Genomic DNA, 17452 nt, shown 5'->3' on the forward strand with positions numbered 1-17452 from the left:
TCAACATTCAGACACAAAGACAAAACATACCAACATGCTTATCACATACATATACAAAAACATTCTAATGAAATATTATTTTCACAAAAGATGCTCATGTAGGCAGTGAAGAAATGCTTCATTTCACGTGACATGATGGCTATGCTCTAAGTTGTGATAAAAGTAAGTTAAAAGTACTCAACCAACACAATTACATGATGATATAGTCTCAACTGCCTGGAATCTAAATTTGCCAGTTTGATCATGAACCGTATGTGTATATATAAACGAAACATGATGTACAAAATAATTATAAAAAATAAGCACTTACACCTTCATGCAAAACTTGTTCGGGGGATGAGGCATGTGACATTCGCTGTTAAATTCTTCAATGGATGACACATGGGGAGAGAGAGAGAGGGAGATAGAGGGAAATTTTGTATGTGCCTAACTGAACTGACAATTCAAAGATATGTATTATAAGATTGTCACACATCTCTACGAGCTGATGGGCAAGAGTTGGTGGAAAATACAAACTAATAAGATCAGCAGATACATATGCACATAAGGAGAAACATTATAAATTAAAGAAACCTGTAGGAACATATTTTATTGGATGGTCTGTCTAATGGCATAAAAATAGCACCTTAAATGGCCAATATGCCTAAAATACCTCCAAAATTATATAGAACCAGACATATGCCCAAAGTGACCAAAACAGTTGTACCTGCCATGCACCCAGTCTTCACTGTTTCTGCTTTCGGAACCACAAGATAGACTGTATTAATGGGGAAGAGATCAAATGCTGCAGAACCAACAAGTGTTCTAGGACCTAAACCTGAAATTTTCAAAGTAAACAATTGTGTATAAAACATGCACTCTTGCAAAAAACAAAAAAAAACAAACAAACAAAATCTACAAATTTTTGTAAGTTGAATGATATGACAGTAGCAGCACCATGAATGAGGTAGCAGAAGGAATCTAGTCAGGCCTAGTAAAGATGCAAAGCACCTAAAGGCACACTGTCTGCTTCAGGAATCAAGTCCATGTTCATTTTCAAAAAAGAAAGAAAAAAGTCCTTTAAAAGTTTAACAGCAAAAAAACAAGGGCATCGATAATTTCAACACGAAAAAAGCAAGGACAAGATGAGGAACACCATTTCTAAGAAGTAACACCATCATATATAGATCAACAGAACCCAGTGTTAGTTCTTCATTATTACAACATGTACAGGCAAGGGAGAAAGATATATAATGGTCCTACATCTACTAGCTGACAATCAAAGCTTCATTTTGTTCATCATCATGTTGATGATTAAGTTGCGGAATTGAGAAGCAAGTATTCCAAAATATAGTTGAGTGTACAGATAGAGTTCCATTCTTTATTTGTTTTGCTTGAACAAAGGGAATTGTTACTGTAAATAACCAAAAAAAAAAACCTTTGACATTAAAAGTTGAACAATGATGGCAATATGCAATATCAAAAAAAAAAGGAAAAACAAATATTTCAACAAATAGATGGAAAAGAGCCTCTCAATTAACTAAAGAACAATAAAATTATCTCAATGTATGAGTCAGCCCTTCTAAGTTTCAACTGAAAAATGTGTATAATGGACCAAAAAGGGATGCAAAAGCCTCAATTACACACAAGAACAAATTTATTTGCTAATGTCCTTAGAATACTGAAAAGAAAAGACATTCCGATCTGAGAATGAAATGGGAAAGAGAGATGTGAAACAAGTGAAAAATATAACAATTCAGATGTAGATTGCTAAACCCAGGAAATAGGATTTGGATCAGATTTGATACCCTTCAAAAGAAACGTCAAAATCATACACAAACATTTACATTAACAATAAACTGGTTCAGGGAACAAGAAAGGGATACCACCTCTGGCATATTTGCAACCAAGGTTCTGGAAAGCACCTATTATAGGCGAAGGAATCTGAGGAAAGCTTGTCCCAAAAGCCAGGAGAGTAATATCAGCCATTGTGTGGTTCCATATCTTTGCCTTGTTAATCAACTCAGCTTTTGAATAAGGGGCTACAACAACCACTCACTTTGTCTGCATAACAATATTTTCCATTGAATAAAAGAAACACAAAGTAATTGCTGACAATCCAATGAAACAATAAGAAAGTCCAAGAACATATACCAAGAAAAGTAATTGATTTCCTAAGTCAGTTTCTCCATACAAAATAAGGCAGCCAACACAAGTTTCCACTGACGAACAAGCCAAACTTCTCCCTCTAACTACTGGCTCCTTAAAATCTTTTGCACTTTCTAAGATGTCTGTATTAACATATAGGAACCTGCAAATAGAAGATACGATACTTAGTCATGGTTATCAGTTCTGGATCATTATCGTTGCCAACATTATGAAGATACGATATTTAGACATGGTGCCAAGACAATATTCCGTAGGATTCTGAGGAAACAGCAACGGTTTGATCTGTAGACTATGTTAAAAGGACAGACCAGCAGCAGTAAAAAATTTGACAAAAGGCAAATCAAAGCAATCAGCAGGAGAAGAGAGAGAGAGAGCAATAGGAAGCAGTAGTAAAGTAAGAGAGAGAGAGAGAGTAGTAAAGCGTTCAGTGAGGATCGTGAATTGTGGAGGAGGCGAAAAGAATTCTAAGATCCGGATAGCCAATTTGGATAGGAAAAATTAATGTAGAAAGAAAGAAAGAACTAGCCAAACAAAACAAGGCATAGAAAAATTAGGGGAAATATTAAAACCTTCTTCAAATCGATAGCATTGATCCTGCCCCTTTTGGAAACCCCACATCGATTTTCCTCACCAACTCGTTGTCGGCAGTGGTAAAAAATACTGGAGGTGCATTGGCAAGTTAGCGATCTTCCAATAAAAGGCATGATAGCTAGCCCAAAATGGCTGGAGAAGGAACAAAAAGCGGGAGAAGATCATAACACCTAACCGATTCTTGGCCACCGATGAGCCGAGTCAGTCGACCCTCACCTTCATTGCTGCCTCGATCAGATGACTCGACCCTCACCTCCATTGCAGATTTGATCATACGAGCGAAACCTTCGCCTCCATTGTTCCTGCAATCAGACAAGCGAGCCTAGATTAAAAACCAAGTGCTAAATGTAGGTTTTAGTACAACATTCGTAGGATCTGCCACCGGCTTTTACCGTCGACTGAGTTCCACAAGTCATCTCCATAGGCTGTAGCAACCAACCTGGCATAGTCGATAAAGGCTTTATCGTGAGAGACACAGCAGAGACAAACCCTGGGCCTTAATCTCTGCAAGAAAGTGAGAGAGAAGAGAGAACGTACCGATTGAAGGCGCCCTCCGCTGCATGATTCGTCCGTCTTTATTTTGTTTGTCTTGATGAAATGGGTTTGGTCGACTTAATTATACCTTCCAAAATTAATCAAGTGGAAAACGTAAACGGTTATGCGAGCTTTCGTTGGTTGTACACCACCCATGCGCAACTCGGTTCTTGAAACCGATACATCCTTTCTTAAAGATTAAGCAGCAATAAGAAGAACAGATATTCCATCGATATCAGGTCAGTGGCACAGCTGAGTATAAATTATGGGCTCCGAGTTTTCGAAAAACTTTACATATACATATGAAAATGAACCTTTTGTTCTTCTTCTTATTTCAAAGTTTCACACATATGTGCTCCTTTTGTCATAAGTTGTTGATGGTGATGCACATTTAATGGCCAAGCAAGTTGGTTTCCCTTTTCCTTATAGGACACACGATCAAAGGTGTATTTGTCTTGGTGATACACGATCTAGGAACGAACCCCACCAAAGTGTGTTGACCAAGGTCCGGACTCTTGGCTTTCTTCGACTTGAATGTCTTAATTTTCCAACTACTTGCTTGTCGATAAGGTTCGACGCGGCTGTGTGTGTCATCGTTTTGCCGATGCGATTATATGTGAGTTTCCCAATTTCATCCCTTCAAAAATCTGCTCTTAGAATTTACATTCCTCACATAAACTTGTTTGTGTTTACTGTTAATTTGAAGGATCTGCAGCAAAGCAACAACCCATTGAAAAGATGGTGATAATTTATTGGATTTGGGTCCATATCTGGGTCTATATTGGAGCGCCCAGTTGTTATTCCACAAGAACAAGATGTTTTCCAAATTGAACCGAGATGAACAGGTAACTCATTGGCCTCTTAAGTACCTAGACAAGGTCTGGTTAAAGTGGGCTCATGTAAGGACCAGCCACTGGGCTCAGCAGAACGGCGTGCTGGGTCTCATAACCGGATCCAATATCAGAATCAAGATGACACCAGGGGAGACAAAAACTCCAGGTACCCATTAGTTGAGATCCTTCAACTAGAATGTCCCTGAACCAGATCCATTAGCCAGGCAGATGAACTCTTATTGACATTGATGTTGGGTCTTTTAAATGGAATCAGGAGACCGGATTTTGTACATAGATCCAAACAGACCAAATACAGACATGGTCGGAATTAAAAATCCAATCATGTGAGAATAGCCTGTTGGATCTTTCTCCACTCTACACGTTAGGATTCAGTTCAGACCTCTGATGGAACCTGTTCAGGTGTAGAAGAATGTGCATCTGAAAATCCATTCGATTTCAGACTTTACTTGTCAAAGTAAAATCCGAGTTCAAATTTGTACCAAGACCCTCACTACTGGTTATTGACTTGAAAACCAGAGAGAGCGTATTTGATACGAGAGAAGTAAACGCGTCAACTTTGAACCTCTAACAAACTGAGTAAGCAAAAGTCTAAAATTCAACATAAATCTGAGTGAATGTTGTCACTCGCTGGAGAATGAATTACTCGGCGAGTAGGAAGAATATTTCAGCCTACCGTATGCTTAAAGCCGACCCCCATTTGCAGCATTTGGAGTTAGAACCAGAGGAACATGAAATAGAGATTAGCTGCTTACCAGCTCTTGCCCCGTCTATTTCGCCAACCTTGTTAAGGAAATTTACTTATGCAATACAAAGAAATAACTCCAACTAGTTAATAATGATCATTGTTACTTGCACCACATTCATAAAGACAATCCCCACACACACTTTTTCCCGTAAAGTTAGTCCAACTAATTATACGAGGACCATCTACGAACCAACCCTCGTATAACGGAATTAATGGAATTGCCTGTTCAATAATAAAATGATCAGATTCGAGGAAAATTAACTTGAAAATATAAAAGTCAATATGTTTTTTTTTTCCGGTATATGTGTTTGTGTAAAGAAAAAAGGCCGGATTTATCTTGTGCATAGTTTTAAGCTTTCCCTTTGTCTCTAAGATTCTTAGAATTAGAATTTTAAAGTATTCTCTTCGTAAGATCATAAGGTGGAAAAGGTAACTCCAGAAATGAAGAAAATGAAAAATAAGTATGTTGAAGAGCGATAGGAAAAAAAAAAAAAGGAAACTCAGTTGTAGTTATTGTTGGCTGTTTTATTTGGCGTCAATTTCAACCATCATATCCACTTTTTTCATGGGTGTATTTTGCAAGTGTTAACAAAATAGTGAGCGTTTTCCGAATATTTTATAAGGTAGGCTTTAGTTTTTAATATTTTTCATAAACGAGGGACCATTTTGGAGGGGAAAAAAATACAGGTCGGAAGTTGGAATGAGTCGGCATAGTGGGGCCCACTACCATTAAGTTGGAAACCAGATCGAGCGTATGTGCTACGAGGGAAGTAAACGCGTGGATATTTTGTCTCGATTTCTCTCTCTCTCTCTCTCCCCCCTCTCTCTCTTCATCTCTTCTGTAGTACCTAGTAGGAGGAACGGGAAGGAGGAGGAGAGTAGCGGGGTGATGGTGACGCTAAGCCAGTTGAGCGCACCGCAGCAAGCATTCGTGGCCGCAGCCGGCGGGTTTGCCGGCGTGGCCGCCGTCTTGGCCTTGCTTTTCCTCTTCTGCTCTGCCTGTAGGTATGCGAAAAGGCCTGCAAGTTCTCCGGGTTTAGTGCGGCATCCTGTCACGGAATTCGGCAGCACCACCACCTACTTCGACGAGTCGCTCCACCATATCTCGATGCCGGACCTGATCACCGCCACCAACAACTTCCACAGCTCCGGCGTCGTCGGCGACGGCGGCTTCGGCCTCGTCTACAAAGGGCATCTCCCCGACGGGCGGCTCGTCGCCGTCAAGAAGCTGGGCATTGATTGCTTCCAGGTACGGGCCGGCCCCTTGAATCGAATTAACCGAGTATTATCATCGCCTTCTCGCACCAGTGAGGTCCTCAATAACCTTGGGCCAAATGTAACCGGTTATTTACCCGTTATGTATAATCACTCTCGGGTAGCTGCTCAGAACGCGTTTTCTTTGTTAACTAAAAGAATTCATTATTATTATTATATTTTTTTTTTATAACGGCCAACCTGTGGCCCTTACGCGTTATTTGAGTCAATCATGCCTTCAAGCAGTCTCCCCCATGATCTTTTCTTTTCTTTTGAAGAAAAGAAAATAAAAAGTGGGTAATGTACTTAACCCTTCAAGAATAGTTTATCTTATTAGATCATTCTTCGCTTTTCACGAATAGTTTAATCTGTTGATTCTTCCAGTTCGGCTTAAGCTTGGACTTAGTCAGGATCTGTTTTTGAAGATTTTTAAATTCTATTCCGACTAACCAGGATTTGATTGGTCGTGTTTGCCTTATCCTTGACACCGAATTCCTGTCCTCTTTCAAATTTTATCGGTAAAAACTTCAAATACTTGTAAATTGTTAAAAGTAACTTATAAGAGGAGTTGTTAATCGATTGCCTGTCTTAATTCTTAGTCTTTTGAAAGTTAACTTTTGAGATCCGCCAGATCAAGAATCCAAGCTTAGAATAGGAGTTTACAAAAAGCCCTTGACTCTTCCAGTGGGGAGAGTGAATTTTACAAGTTTTGACGTCCATGGGAAGCAATTGAGAAAGCTAACGTCTAGAAAAGCGGACGATCCATAATTTCCTGGAAGCTTCTTCTGTCAACACAAGAGCAAAAGTTCAATAGTTTGGAGTTCTGTTGAAAGGGGGGCCACCGAGTTTTATAAGAAGAATATTATGGAAAAACTTACATGTATCGGAATATCAAACTTGGGAATCGATCTGGACGTTAGACAATAGAAGGAAATACTCATAAAGTCCTATTGTTTTTAGCGTTGTTAGACAATAGAATCAGTTTGTTACTATCTCAAGAATCTACTTAAAAAATTGGAGTGTTATATGAATCAACCTGCTTCAATTTTTAAAACAGATTTATAAAACTATATCAAATTGTTACTCTTTCCAAACGACCGTTAAATTTGGTTTTTAAAATGCTAACGTTTTCTAACTGCCACCAACGCAAAAATGTGGGCAGATGATCGGAGAGAAGCTGCTAAAAGAAAGTAGGTGAGAACCATCTAGTCAATTGATGTCAACCTTGTGTAAGGATGATGAGGGCCTAGAGAGGGACCGAGCAAACGGCCTTTTAAGCGGAATCATTAAACCATCATCCCCATTTTACCGGTTCGTCAAAAATTGCTTATAAGTGATTCATATTCACATGTAAACCTCTTTGGCATATGAAGGAGAAATAATTTCAGTTTCGAAGAAGTCTCTTTGTTTCTCTCTCTCTCTCTCTCATATTGACTTGACTTTGAAAGCATTTATTTAACTTGGTAGGGTCTGCGTGAATTTGAGGCCGAGATGGAAACACTGGGCCGAGTCAGACATGAGAACATAGTCAAAATCCTAGGCTATTGCATGACTGGGCCGGACCGAGTCCTCATCTACGAGTACGCAGAGAACGGCAGCCTGGACCAATGGCTGCATACCGAACCGTCCGATTCGTTCACCTCCTCCGCCCGACTCACTTGGCCCATCAGGGTCAACATCATCAAGGGCGTCGCCGCCGGCCTCGAGTTCCTCCACGACAAGGTTCAGCCGAGGATCATCCACCGCGACATCAAGGCCAGCAACGTGCTCCTCGACGAACAGTTCCAAGCCCACATCGCCGACTTCGGGCTGGCCCGGCGGATCAACCCGAGCTACTCCCACGTATCGACTCAGGTCGCCGGGACGATGGGCTACATCCCGCCGGAGTACAAGGACGGGTGGCGCGCCACCGTGAAGGGCGACGTGTACAGCTTCGGCGTCCTGATGATCGAGGTGGCCACCGGGAGGAGGCCGAACCTTGCGGTGGAGGAGGTGGTGGTGGACGGGAAGGTGAAGTTGGTGTTTCTGGTCAACTGGGCCAAGCAGCTGGTGCAGGAGGGGAGGGAAATGGATGCCCTTGAGCAGGTGCTCAGGGAGGATGCACCAGAAGCCAGTGTTAAAGAGTACTTTAGGATTGCTTCCATGTGTACAAATGATGACCACAAGGAGAGACCTCTAATGGCGGAAGTTGTTTCTATGCTACAGAGTCTCTAGAGATTATGTATAGACAATATGCTATACAAGATGGTTCCCCTTCATCAAGGGTGGGGGGCTTCTGTTGAACAATAAGATAGATATCAATCCCAGTATCCAGTTACATCACAAGAAAGCTATTCAATAACTACACAGAAGCTTTAAATCTCATGCAAGGTTGAAGACGATAGAAATATAAAATTAAACCGATGCTTTTGCTTCATGGTTTAAGTTGGGTGTGCTCTTGTAGGGGGTGAGAAATATTGACGGTTTTTCTGTTACCAAAAATAAAAAGAAATCCATCTCTCTCTCTCTCTCTCTCTTTCTCTCCCTCTCCATATGTCTAAATTTTTATATTTTTAAATCTGTACACTTTCCGCCTGATCTCTCACGCATTAAAAGGAAAAGGTCGTAAATCTCAAAAAGAAAAAAAAAATTCTGACTAGTGTTCTCGAGGATACCGTGTGAAATCTATGAGCCTTTTTTCTTTTGATTCTTGGTCATGTGTGTGGTACCATTTAGAGAAATTTTCAGCCAAACATGAGAAAATTTCCCTGACACCAGATTTTCCTGGGAAACAAGATCGGCGATCACGTTTGTCCTTGGTGAACTGGTAAGAAATCTTTGTCCACCCAACTCCGCCATCAGTATGAACACGTAGTCAGAATCTACATCTGTCAAGGAAAAAATTGACTGGCGTGTAGATAAGGTTGGACCTCTTTTGTTTTTTTTGGCTTGCTTCTAACTGTCAGTCAGCATTTAAAAGAAGTGAAATTAGCTGTCTGATGCTACTTGTCAAATCAGGCATATATATGTATATATATCATCAAATGAATGTTTATGTAGTCAATCCTGCAGGCTACCAACATCACTGGCTGTCAAGATTCTAACAGGCTATAGAGCAAACAACAGGCCACATGCTCACATTGATTTAAGAACATTCGAATAGGCGTACTTAAAATGGGCATGTGAAGGGCGTTGGCCAGCAAAGAATTCAGAAAATTGAGTAAAACAAACCAGGATTGGGATCATTTGTCAATCAGCTGGAAATAAAATTCCGTATAAAGTAAAAAATTAGAGATAAAAAGAAGATTGACACAGAAAAATAAATTATAAGCATGAAAATATGCTACGAGTCCGTCTTGAATTGAATACGACACCGAAGAAAAGAGGGTCTGATTCAATTTGAATGCGCCAATTCTGGTCAATTGTGACCATTGGTTTGGACAATTGTCACATGCATTGACATCTTCTGTGAAGAATTTCATATGCCAATACGATGCCGAATAAATTGTACCTTTTCCAACAAAGATACTTATTTTAAAGGATCGTTTTACATACAAAAAAGGCGCCCGTCATCAAAGTTTCCTACGATACTTCAGAAAAGCGTTAAGGAGATAAAAATATCACCGACTTTGCCGTTATTGGCGGGCCGGCGGCTGTGGTTCTAAGGAGATGGGCAACAGTAAAGATCACAAGCCCCCTCAAGATCACCAGATTCCAAAAGAAACAACAACAGAGTCTCTGTAGCAACATCGCTCAAATATGTTTTTTGAATCGTATTATTTTTCACCAAGATTCGGACAATCAATTGAATGGAATTAAATCCTAAAAATTATAATATTGACTTAAAATAAATCCAAACAAATAAAATAACAAAAACCATAAGAAATCAAATAGGAATAATAATTAACGACTACTATGTAGCAACAAAAGTACCCAAAAATTTTAAAAATATCAAAAGATATTTGAGTAACACAAAAAATGCCAACAACACCACAACGCCAAATAAGGAGAAGAGCACTGTTGACATTTTCATATTCTGTTGAGAACAGCTATATACAGACACAGGATCACTGGATCAGAAAGGTGCAACTTCTCAATCTTAACAAACATATCCAAGGGAAACAAAACCTGTAAGACTACAAAATTTCCACTCTTGGACAAATTTATATTCAAGCCGTTACCCCGTTACATGTACCTCTGACTTTAAAAACAATGAACGGATACAGTACACTCACAAGAATGTTGTCTAACAATCCAATCTAGAGAAGATGTCTCCTGACCTCTAGACAGCCAAAACAGATTCAAAAGATCCTAGCCTGTCAACGGCAAAACCACCACTTCACATCTTTGTTACTGTATACAGAAATCTATGACCAGAAATGATGAGCAAATGAAACTGAAAATTTTCAAACATGGCACACAAAACGTGGGTCAATCAATGGCTTTCTGTCATTGAGCTCCAGGCATCTGAAACCACAGTTAAGCTGCCAGAATCTCTGAAGCTAAAATACGTAAGCTGCAATTACTCGCTTTTTTTTTTTGGCCTGTTGGTTAACAACCTAGGAAAAGTAGTAATAACCTAGGAGAAGTAGATGGTTTTGATTAGTGAGAGGCTAGACCATTACATCCATCTTTTCTCAAACACATGTTGCTGCCTAAGATTGGGGTACTTGAGCCATGAAGTTAGCAGCAGTCAACTTCTTTTGCCTAGAAGCAGATGATTACCTGAAAATTTTATGGAACTGTAGGGGGAGAGAGAGAAAGAGAGGTTTAAGATATTGCAGCAGTTTCAGACGTCCTATTCATCCTCTCATAGAAAAGGAGGCTTGCTTCTGATGCAAGAACTGTTTCTTCTGGCACACTTGAAACACAAGAATCTGAAATCTTGAACCAAATTGTCTTGACACAATCACCAATCCTCGAAGCATCAAGTAAAGAATCACATACTGGTTCTGCTTTTACTCTCCTGTATACTGTAAAATGGCCACTACCAGATATTCCATGGTGTTGCACAACAGAAACAAGGCTATATATGCAGCCTTTCTTTCCCAGAGATGAGCCACTAGTACCCTGCATCAGAAGCAGGAGACAAATTAAAAAGCATATATATGAGACAAATCCCTCAGCATGAATTATAGGCTTGCCTAAGGAACTGGATTTGCATGCTTTTTAGCAATCTCTAAAGTGATAAATGCCATTGTTTGTCAAATGCACTTAGTGTCGAGGACATGCAGATAAGGATATTGATGTACAAACATCATTTTAATGTATTTTATTTTACTAAACTTCACTACAAATTGCCATTTTAATATCAAAATATCAGAATACTATTCGTATTAACTAAAAAATGAGAAAAATCCATGCAACTAAAAAAATCGCCTGTCCTAGGTCTCATAGACAATATCCTGAAGAGAAAACTCGATATACACTAGGTTTCTGCATAGAACAATAAAATAGTAAGCATTGTGAGAAAAAACTCTCAAGACCTTTTACCTGTAACATGAATCCTTTAGTTTCCAATATATGATCATTTAATATCACAGGTATTCACCTGAGGAAGACACAAAGTACTGGATATGAAGTCTTCGATTGCTTTTGGTGAAAAATAAAATGCATTCTGCATTTTTTGTGAACCCATTTCATGAAAGACTAAATTTAGATTTCAGATATCCTCATTGAATATTTGAATTCTTATTGAAACTTGGGACTACAATAGACTTGAAAAAAAAAATTAACTCAGCTATTTTTGTTTTTTGAAGAGCCAAGAATTTGCTTACAAATGTCATTATATAACTTTAATTGCTATAATTTCAAATGCTTGGTAACATTAATTTCCAATTTATTGAAAATCTCATCACGTCCCAACTTTTGTTTTGAGAAATCAAGTATCAAAAATTTGTCTCTGTCCAAATAGCCGCACTTCGCTTACAAAAAGAAGGAAAAGATTCAAGATTTCATAAGATAAAGTTGGAACTTTGGCAAGGGAACATACAGAACTCCCCACAGCATTATCTCTGCAAGGCATCTAATGATTTAGTGTATGATGGCTGAACGCACGCAAAAAATGAGATTTATAAAGCAAAACTCAGTACATGATTAATCTAACAAAGGAGTACTCAACTGACCTCCTCACCATAAATGCGAGAGGGTAACACTTTGGACGAAGTGCAGCAACTTCCTAATTCTGGGATGTCAAGCTGACAGACATTGTCTGCTCTCCTTCCTGGGGACGGGACTACTATATTACCTGCCACATATTAAACCAGATTGGGAACCAGATCCCACAGATAACCCAAGGAAGCATGATGTCATTTTTATTGGTATACCTTGAACATATGAAACTACCTTCCTTGTCAGTGGAAGGTGAAAATAATTCATCCGTGGTAAGCATACTGTTTCTTTTACTCCCATCTCTATATCCTTTTTGCACATATTGAGGCCTATTCCCATTCCAGGAGCCGTGTACGGATAAAGATCTAAAATTAATGGAAATGCGACATGGCCCTAAAATCACATTGACAAAATATGATTAGTAACAGAGAAGGCTGGGTGCAAGAGAACGAAAAAGTAGAATAACGCCACGATATAGTCACCTGCAGTTTGGTTGACTCATTATATGCACTGATTGTGGCTCGCTGCAGATGAATGCAAAGAATCTGCACCATGACACATAGACTGAAAGATATATTCAGACTTTCACCTTCCCAACCATGTATATGAACAAAAATAAAAATTAACAGTTTTGCATCCAGACCTCTGGGCACCGACCAATGGTCAATTGCTTAAGAGCAGAACAAATGCCTCTTGGCCAAAGGATGCCCTCCCGCAAAAGGAGATTCTTGCAATTACAGTCATCATACTTTGTGCAATCCCTAAGAGTCTGAATAATTGCCTGAAAGAAATAGTAGCTAGAAAGAAGTCAGAGAGCATACAGGTCTATACACATGCAGCAAAATTTTTTTCTCATTAATTGGAATTCAAGAAATCAAACTGAAATCCAAAACATAGTTTTATAATTATGTTAACTGAACAATGAAAGGCACCTCATATTTCTCTACTTGGTAAGATAAAAGTTTTACAGCATCCATATGACAACAACGCCCACACTGGTAGTTTTCTAATTGTTCTGCAGTAACAAAGCACTGCAAGCAATCCTCGATAGTGCATCCATCTGACTAAGTTGTTATAAAAGAGTCAACAGATCAGATTCAGAAATTCTGGAAAGGAAAAGGTGAGAGATAAGAAGACTGAAAATAAATTCTATTCAATAGGAACATACAATAGTTAATTCCCCATTTGTCAAAGGTAAGAGTGGCAAGCTGAAGAAAAACTCAAACTTCATCGAGAGCTGCAAAAGCATGAAATGTGGACAACATAAATATGATTTCCATATGAAGACACGTAAGAAGATGAATTTGACAAATTCAAATATAAGTATGCCTACAACTGGTCAATGTCATCTATAGAAAAGAAAACAGGGCAAGGAATAGAACTTTCAAGGAATATTGGATAGAGCAAGATCTAAATATTATACAGCTTATCAAGTCAGTGGGTAGAACATATATAACAAAGGAGGGGTCACAATCCCTCAACATACAATTGCTTTCATGGCAGTCAAACAGCTTTAAGGCAATGTTAACAGGTAATGTAGATAAAAATCTGCCAAGAAAGACGATTAACCTGAAAGGAGCAATTTTTGCAGGTCAAAATGCTTCCGAGAGTCCCATTAAAGGGTCCAAACATGTGCTGTTTCCATATTTGCCACTCCCTGTAACCTTCGCTCTCCTTTGAATTAAATATTTTAGAGAGGCGAAGTGCATATACATCTGCCAAAGAATTAAAGTGTGAAACATAGTTGCTGATAATTTCTTCCTTCAATGAACTCAGAAGATGAAGAAGTGCTTCAGCTGCATCCTGTAGATGAGGTCATAACTTCACTGATGAAGAGACAAGCAGCCAAAAAAGTCATAAACAACTCCAAAACAAAAAATACTGTAAGCAGAATCACCTGCTGCCTTGTTAAGTCAAAGCTTGTAACGTAGAGCTCCAGGGCATGCATAACCCTTCGTGGACTAGCAACTACCCTTTCATCTCGAAGGGCTGACAAATCTACAGTAGAAGAGGACAACAATATTTGCACAAAAATCTCATGAGAATTGCAGATAAAGGAGTTAGCATAACTGCTATTGTGGCCTCAGTTTCTCGGCATACTTCAAAACTGCGGTGAAGTATCAGGAATGTCAAAATGGTGCAAAATCATGGATATACCAAGAAAAACCAGGAAGAGACTCAAGCCTATGGAAAAATCATGATCTGACATTGTCACAAATATCGGCAAGATTTTCAAAAGATCATGAATTATATTACCGGAAAAATTAAAAAAAAAGAATAAAAATTCATCGCAATCTTGTGCAAAAAAATTGCCAATTTCAATTTCACACAACCTTTTTAAAGAATTATTCGTAACATTATTTTAAACTTTTCTATTTCGTAGAAATCTGATAATTACATGTTTTTTCCATTGCCTTTTAATATTTTAAATTTTTTGAACAAGAAAATTTCTACTCTAACATCCAAGAAAAAACTCCCCCATAAGAACCCGATAGCTGTATCTGTGACTACGTGAAAAATCTTAAATAGTATCTGAAATACACGTTAAGACAAATCAGAAATAGTAAAAGATAAAAGGAACGAGAGAGAATAATCAACAAAAGACCTACCAAACTCAAGAACAAGTTAACACCATGTTGGTGTAAAAGGCAAGATGATAACCCAACTCTTCGGCAGGTTGAAAAGACAATAAAGCTTGGGGCGTTTGTGAAAACTTCTCGGCATGAGGTACACTTTTGACTTGTACTCAAAATGTAGGTGCTAGTCTGAAAGTACCCAAAATAACTGCCATTTCACATTTAGCTACACGGTCCAAAATAAATAGAAAATGTAGGATAAACCAACTTGTTTTTGAGCGCTCAAAAAGAAACAAGCAAACAAATAGTATTTTGATTTAAAACGATTTCATCCTAGCTCCTTGACTAACTAGACAACCATTACTGCAAATACGTCGCTTTATTCCCAGTTGTAGTTAAGTATCAAACCTGAAGTTTCGGGTTCTGGTTAAAGGGGGTTTATCTATAATCTTATACAACAAATGGATTTTTTTGTCCTTTTATTGCTACCTTCTAAAACTCGAAAAAAGAAAAATACAAACAATAAAATGTTCGTAACTTCCAATTTTGGCGGTTAATGCAAGGAAAAAGAGCTGCATAATGAGATGCCATGGCAGTCCAATTACCATTCAGTAGTGCAAGCAAGGCAGAAGTAAGGGGCATGCTATTAAGCCGTTCTTCCATCGATGGATCATCTCCGTCGACAAGATTTTGAAGGAAATTGTAGAAGGGATCACAACTAGCGAAAGACTGCATCAAAATTCAATAGCTCAATCCTCAACCAAGCAAATGGATTAAACAATTTTATCAAAGCGTTCAAACCAATGTCCACTCCCCCACATCAGTAAGTTTACTTCACCCAAAACTCTTGGCCAAGAATCGTCATGCCCAAGTGAACCCCAAGAAGCAACCTCAAAACATTCATTCGGAAACCCAAAATGTGCCGGAAAAAGAATCCCCAAGGAAGAAATCAGCAGAAACGTTTCACCTGCAAAACCACATTGAGGAAGCAATTGTTCCCGAGATTCTGCAATCCCGGCACCAATTTCGAACCCCCGCTAGAATCTGACTTCTCGGCCGAGATGAACGCCGAAATCCGGGGAAAGCTTATGAGATTTCCATCCTTTAACATCAATAAAACACTAGCAATCCCCACGCCAAGAATCCCAGACAATTGAGCGACCGAGAACCCTCTGAGAGGGCGAGGTAAGAGGCGCCCATGCCTGAAATCGTGCAATAGATGGTTCAGAGTCACTGGATGGATCCCCATAGCCGCCGGAAACGAGAAACCCTTCCACGTCGGAGTCCTCGGTGGAACCCAGAAAACATATATTATAAGACGTGAGCTACACCCAAGAAACCCCTCCGCCTCCGAAAGATGCAATCCATCAGAACGGCTTTTCAATGCCCCGATTGCCGCTAAAATCCTCCCGCTTTCCCTCCCTTTTTGTAAAATGCAAAATCTATGCCACGATTACTTGCACTATAGTGGTAAATGTATCGTAAGGTTTTAAGTATGACGTAAAATTAGCGAGTTCCATAATCGTGAATATATGGTGCTGCAAAATAGTCCACAAATCATGTCGATTAATATTTTACACATGAATGAGGTAAATAATTAATAAACGAAATGATAAATGAATTTAAATATGTTGGACGTTGTATGTTGTTAGATGATTCAAAATAAAAAATTTACCTTTAAAAAAAAGTCAGCATAACAATATGAATATATGATGGTGTTCTTAGCAACGTTTTATGATAATTATAATAATTCAGCAATTATCATGCACCAGGCAGATCTATACTTATATTCATGCACGCTGAAACCACAAAAAATGTGGCTGATCTGCATGGGTATACTAAATGCAAAAATATATTTTCAAGTCTCTTTTATTATTTCTTCTCTTTTTTTAGGGTGATAAGCAAGGCTTATGATCTTTTGTTTCAATAAAACCGGAAGGGCGCCGACATTTTTTCTATCTTTCGGGTTCTCAACTGCATGAAGACCTACTACATCTTTCAACCTAAATATTGAAATCATACCTTTAGTGGTCCAAGAAAATCACTCCATAAAAATCGAACATCGAGACCTAGGTGGGGTTCAACATACCTTTCAATCGAACAAGCGATGTGCTTTCTATGAGCCTGCTTGTCTGATCAGCTATGCTACGCTCCTTGAAGCAAGTCTCTTTTCCTCTTTAAAATTTATCAATGTAAAGATGATGGTTGAAGAAAAAGATAAAACAAGAGAGAGAACAAGGGAAAAATGGATTAAATCCACTCCAAGTTTTTTTTTTCTTCTCCGTTTAGGCAAATGAACCATTTTCAAAGAGGAGTATACATGGAGAAAGAACTGAAATGTTACTAAAAGATCATGACAAGGTGAGCATGATTTTTGGGATATCATTCACCTTACTTTCAGATGTGAAAAGAGCAATCAAGGACCACTTCTTGGTGAAAAGCGTTCGATAGACTTTTCTTTTCTTCTTTTAGGAAAAACTACCAAACGATATCTGACATTTGAGCAAATACCAAATTTCCGCTTAGTCGACAACATAAAATTTTCAAACAAATTTTTAAAAAACCATCTAATGATTAAAATAAAATTCATTTTTCACATAAAATGCCAAACTACACCTCTTAAAGAATCACTCTCCCCTTAGCCGACAAAATATAAAGAA

At 38.6% G+C, this 17452-nt stretch overlaps 3 protein-coding genes across 16 annotated transcripts in view; 1 reads left to right on the forward strand and 2 right to left on the reverse strand.

The window, feature by feature from the left end:
* The window catches only part of LOC116260526 (uncharacterized), a 58095-nt gene extending 54603 nt beyond the window's left edge, over positions 1-3492 (reverse strand). For 2 of the 12 annotated variants that reach the window (XM_050079031.1, XM_050079023.1), the window contains exons 1-6: positions 3132-3270; positions 2910-3041; positions 2718-2808; positions 2134-2290; positions 1869-2043; positions 707-817 (exon numbers count right to left, since the gene is read on the reverse strand). In XM_050079031.1, the coding sequence (XP_049934988.1) occupies positions 707-817; positions 1869-1968 (211 nt within the window). In that variant the 5' untranslated portion in view covers positions 1969-2043; positions 2134-2290; positions 2718-2808; positions 2910-3041; positions 3132-3270. The other 10 variants (XM_031639011.2, XM_050079020.1, XM_050079009.1 and 7 more) reach the window with 10 other exon arrangements.
* A 2130-nt stretch (positions 3493-5622) lies between these two features.
* LOC116247776 (phytosulfokine receptor 2-like) lies at positions 5623-8635 on the forward strand. The gene is made up of 2 exons (XM_031620092.2): positions 5623-6121; positions 7594-8635. The coding sequence occupies exons 1-2, from the start codon at positions 5627-5629 to the stop codon at positions 8338-8340; spliced, it is 1242 nt and encodes a 413-aa protein (XP_031475952.1). The 5' UTR covers positions 5623-5626; the 3' UTR covers positions 8341-8635.
* Positions 8636-10108: 1473 nt separating this feature from the next.
* On the reverse strand, positions 10109-16202 carry LOC116246363 (ubiquitin carboxyl-terminal hydrolase 27). Of its 3 annotated transcripts, none has more exons than XM_031618217.2 (11): positions 15760-16200; positions 15398-15521; positions 14114-14214; positions 13786-14019; positions 13385-13453; positions 13149-13280; positions 12860-12997; positions 12699-12761; positions 12432-12609; positions 12231-12352; positions 10109-11175 (listed from the first exon to the last, which is right to left on the reverse strand). In XM_031618217.2, exons 1-11 carry the CDS (start codon positions 16039-16041, stop codon positions 10876-10878), a joined length of 1743 nt encoding a protein of 580 aa, XP_031474077.1. In that variant the 5' UTR covers positions 16042-16200; the 3' UTR covers positions 10109-10875. The 3 variants fall into 3 exon arrangements, with proteins under 3 accessions (XP_031474077.1, XP_031474078.1, XP_031474079.1); XM_031618219.2 differs by having other exon boundaries at positions 10999-11167; positions 15760-16202; XM_031618218.2 differs by lacking the exons at positions 13149-13280; positions 13385-13453.
* Positions 16203-17452: the final 1250 nt, after the last annotated feature.

Source organism: Nymphaea colorata, chromosome 1, assembly GCF_008831285.2.
Source record: "Nymphaea colorata isolate Beijing-Zhang1983 chromosome 1, ASM883128v2, whole genome shotgun sequence".
NCBI lineage: Eukaryota > Viridiplantae > Streptophyta > Magnoliopsida > Nymphaeales > Nymphaeaceae > Nymphaea > Nymphaea colorata.